General features: G+C 36.4%; 1 protein-coding gene across 1 annotated transcript in view; it reads left to right on the forward strand.

The window, feature by feature from the left end:
* LOC137628958 (chymotrypsin B-like) overlaps positions 1-5000 on the forward strand; it is a 31899-nt gene that overhangs the window by 24470 nt on the left and 2429 nt on the right. The window contains exons 3-6 of the mRNA XM_068360213.1: positions 67-247; positions 1110-1227; positions 2121-2265; positions 3029-3165. Coding sequence (XP_068216314.1) covers positions 67-247; positions 1110-1227; positions 2121-2265; positions 3029-3165 — 581 coding nt within the window. The remainder of the gene's footprint in view (positions 1-66; positions 248-1109; positions 1228-2120; positions 2266-3028; positions 3166-5000) is intronic.

Raw genomic sequence — 5000 nt, forward strand, 5'->3', positions numbered from 1 at the left:
AGCTTCTCAACGCGTTTGCGTGAACTAATACTGTTGTACCTCTCACAACACTTCTATTTTCCATAGCAAACTGTGGTATAGCCCCAATCAATGTAGATGGCATAAAGATAGTCAACGGGGAAGAAGCAGCAGAAAACGAATATCCTTATCAAGTTGTCCTCTACCCTGGCACCTTCGGATGTGGAGGATCCATCATCAAGAAAAGGTGGATCCTTACAGCAGCCCATTGCTTATTTGACAAGGAAGGGCAAGTATTAAGAGATTTGTCAGTGTTTCTTTTAAATGGGGTTCTACTATAACTTGGAATAGGTTTAACTTGGAATAGGGTTCTACTATAACTTCTTGAGGTTCAGTAGAGAATAGGATGACACCTTGAGGGATATTCCTAAGCTAACATGTATAATCCTCTTTCTCGCGTATAAAATTAGATGTGTATTCTATAATAGCTTTAAAAGTAAAAACATAATGCATTAACACCATAACTGATAAAGAGAATACACAATAACTCTTATTATTGAATACTTTCGCTCATTTAAACACAAGCCTTGTCTATTTGTCCTTCTTTCTCACAAAATTGCCAGTGTAAAAAATCCACCTAATTAGCTATCTCAAAATTTTATATATAGACACACACACACACACACACACACACACACATATATATATATATATATATATATATATATATATATATATATATATATATATATATATATATATATATATATATATATATATATATATATACTTCTAAACAACATGTTGGCCTCTCTTCTTGACATTCACTTATTAACTGATGACTATCAGTAATGGCTTGCATTTCTAACAATTCAGAATGATAAAAGTCGATTACAATTTTTCCTACAATTTAAGGGATTATGGAAACCATCAACAATCTTACACTATACACTGGTTGTGATGTATAACCTAATTTTAGATTTAACATGAAGACATTTGAGAGCAGGATTATTAAAACCGTCTAACGTTCCTTCATTCCTCAGCCATTTTATTTCACAAGGATTAGGATTCATTGAATTTAAGCTATAGGCCCCAGGAGGCCATTCAGTGCCTTGTTACAAGATGGACTGATCACCTTCCGTTCTTTGCAGGAACCCAATTAAGCAAAATGACGTTCTTGTTGGCTACGGCAGCAGCAATCGGAATGAGCAAAGAGAGGTCTACGCAGTTCAATATATTGTTCATGAAAACTTCGATAACGAAACATTTGTGAGTTCAAGTTTTATGATAAAAACAATGGCTTAGCTAAACTATTTCTTAAGGTTCATTCCACATCTATAGAGTTGTTTTCTTAATCACAGAGGAATTAAAATACTAAAGCACCAAAGACCTTGAAAGGGATTAAAATATTCAATCTACATGTACGCACCCCAATGAAATTTTTCCATTCCCAATTATTTGAGAGTCTGGACGAGACCCATTACATCATATGGCGTTGGAGGAGTTAGGTCATTTTTATGGAAAAGGTTTGTCCAAATAAAGACAAATGGGGAAGACAAGAGAAAAAAAAAGTGTTGGAACGGGACGTATGCGACGTAGGATATAATGGGGTTGGGATGAAAAAAAAATGTGAAAACACTCTCTACTTTTAATGATTTACAAGGCTTTTGTCTTACTATAATACCCAAGTCATTGCTAGTTAGTAAACAAAACTACGAAACTATATCGTACTTCCCGAGTAGAATACCTATAGTTGCTGCAAAAACTCCGGGCAAAATAAGCCCCACCCATGATGATGTCATAGACAATCACATTGTCTCTCATGATTGGCTATGACGTCATTAAGGGGAGGGGCTTATCTCGCCTAGAATCTCCGTGGCAACTATGGTAGCTAGTTATATCTGCAGTGTGGCATGCCAATATGATAGGAGTCAATAAGGTGAAAAAGACAACTGTTTATGATATGAAAAATCAGAGGTTTGAGCATAAGAAGATGAGTGGTCAAGTATACATGGCGTTTCAATGCGGCTAACGTTCAACCGAACTCTCAAGATGAAAAACAAACCATTGACTGTATATCTTTATTTTATGCAAACTTATCTACTTCTATAGATTCTCCTCTTTTTGCTGGAAAATTAAAATTGTTTATCATCTCACAATAGGATAATGACATCGCCCTTGTAGAACTTCCGATTGACCTGATATTGGAAAACGACAAGACCGTTCAGCCCATATGTCTGGCAGAAGAATCGGATATCATCGTTGGAGGGAAAGCAGTTGTCACTGGATGGGGGTCTTTGTTTTATGGTAAATAACTCATGTTTTTTATATATATATATACACGAGAGTTGAGTGTTTCTATCATAAAGAGTTAGGCTTTCTAAATCAGTAACAACAAATATGCTTTTTCCATAAAGTACTTGTAAGGGATACCTTGACGTGGTGAAAGTTTGTGTATTGCCATGACCAGCAAAGCTGCACTAATCAGGGTAACCCATACTAGATTGGTTTGCTGTGATCGATCAGACTAATCCCTTCCACCATCACCAATACATAAGGGCCAGTGTGGTGATGAAAACAGGCCAAACCCCAGACATGACCAAGGACATATCTAAGGCATTGTCCTGCAGTGGACCAGAAACGGCTGCATTTGTTATTGTTGTACATACACACTGATATATATATATATATATATATATATATATATATATATATATATATATATAAATATATATATACATATTAATAATATATTTATAAATATATATACATATATATATATATATATATATATATATATATATATATATATATATATATATATATATATATATTTATTTATTTGTAAATATATACATATATATATTTATATATACATGTATATATATATACATATATATATGTATATATATACATATATATATGTATATATATATATGTATATATATATATATATATATATATATATATATATATATATATATATATATATATATATATACTATCCATGTAGATTTTACACCAGAGATTTTAATTCAATACAAAGTATTTTTTTTTTTTTTTTTGGCAGAGGACAAAAGTTTCCAGGAACAACTTCGAGAAGTAGCTTTGGATATAATATCAGACAGCCAGTGTGCCTCGTTAGCTGAAATCCCGGACGCCACCAAGGTGGTATGCGCTCTCACACTTTCGAAAGACTCCTGCAAGGTAAGAGTTGATTTATATATGTCCTCAGCTTAAAATGGCATTGCAAAACAAAGGGTAACTGATGTAAAACTGTAAGCCCAAGAGTATGACGTGAAGACAAAATCCAGGTGGTCGGTTAGTTAACTTTCATTTATAGCATCGTGCTTTTCCAAATAGGGTTACAGTCTATATATATGGGAGATACAATGGAACTTGTTTTTACTCCATAATCTATACAGTAAATAATTGATGTGACTGACAATTTTGATAATTCACAATACCTCATGAACTACATTTGGTCTTATTTGGAAATGCATTCTAATTAGATATGCGGATAATTCCTCATCTGAATTACAGTTACACGATAGAAAAAAATTACTAGCAAATACCAGTGACAAAACTGATGTTGAAAAGACCGCGTATTTGCAATCATTATTACTAAGCTACAGCCCTAGTTGGAAAAGCAGGATTATATAGGCCTAAGGACTCTAATAAGGAAAATAGCCCAGTGAGGAAAGTAAATAATGAAACAGATTGGATAGTGTGCCTGAGTGTACCCTCACGCAAGAGAACCCTGGCCCAAGACAGTAGAAGACCAAGGTACAGAGCTGCTTACCATAGGTAGAGTCTCTTCTACCCTTACTAAAAGGAAAGTAGCCACTGAACAGTTACTTCACACACTAGTTAAGTTGTAACCAGAGAAGGGTTCAATGTAGTACAGTGGAACCTCTACACACGAACGTATCTACATCCGAATTTTCCAACATCCGAAGTAAAATTCGAGCAAATTTTTTACTCTACACCCGAATTTTATTTCGATACACGAAGTAAGCAATTTTCATCGTACGGTTGTATCCGAATTTTTCGACACGCGAAGTACAATTCGAACACGTTCCGACTCTACACCCGAATGTTTTTTTCGACACCCGAAGTAAACAATACTCGTACGCGTAGTCGGTGCTCATAGCGCCTGAAGTGTTTTTTATTTCCGCCGATAGAAGCAGCACATCGACCTCGGAGGGACGCTCAATTAGCGGGTCTTGTGTCAGTCCTCTGTTCTCGTCGGCTTCTTGCGGTTGTGCTCTGTGCGTTCTGCTATTAACTCTGTTTTAATCGTGATTTTTTACGTGCATCCTTTAACGGTAATTTACGTAAAGTATGGGTCCTAAAAGGCTTAGTTTTGCCAGTGGTAGTGGTAGTGGTGAGAAAAGGAAGAAGGAAATGCTTTCTTTAGAAATTAGGCAGGAAATTATTGAAAAACATGAGCGTGGCGTCCGCGTGAGTGAACTTGCTAAACAGTATGGCCGTAATATGTCGACAATCTCGACAATCCTTAAACAGAAGGAAGTTATTAAAGCAGTGAAACCTTCTAAGGGGATCACCATAATTTCCAAACGCTGTACCCCTATCATAGAAGAGATGGAACGACTTCTACTAGTGTGGATTAAGGATAGAGAGATCGTTGGCGACACCATCACCAAGACCGTTATCTGCGAGAAGGCGCACACCATCTTTACGGACTTGAAGGAGGAGAGCTCTGTGGGTGATGCTGGGGAGAGTTCAACCGAGCCTTCCTCAGATGATTTCAAGGCATCTCTTGGCTGGTTTGAGAAATTTAAGAAACGGTCCGGGATTCATTCAGTTGTTCGCCACGGAGAGGCTGCTAGTGCGGACACAGAGGCTGCAGCTGACTTTGTCAAGAGCTTTGAAAAGATCGTGCAGGAAGAAGGCTACGTAGAGCAGCAGGTGTTTAATTGTGATGAAACCGGGCTGTTTTGGAAGAAGATGCCGAGTCGATCCTACATCACTGCCGAAGAGAAGAAATTGCCTGGGCATAAGCCAATGAAGGATCGGTT

This window comes from Palaemon carinicauda, chromosome 37 (genome assembly GCF_036898095.1).
Source record: "Palaemon carinicauda isolate YSFRI2023 chromosome 37, ASM3689809v2, whole genome shotgun sequence".
NCBI lineage: Eukaryota > Metazoa > Arthropoda > Malacostraca > Decapoda > Palaemonidae > Palaemon > Palaemon carinicauda.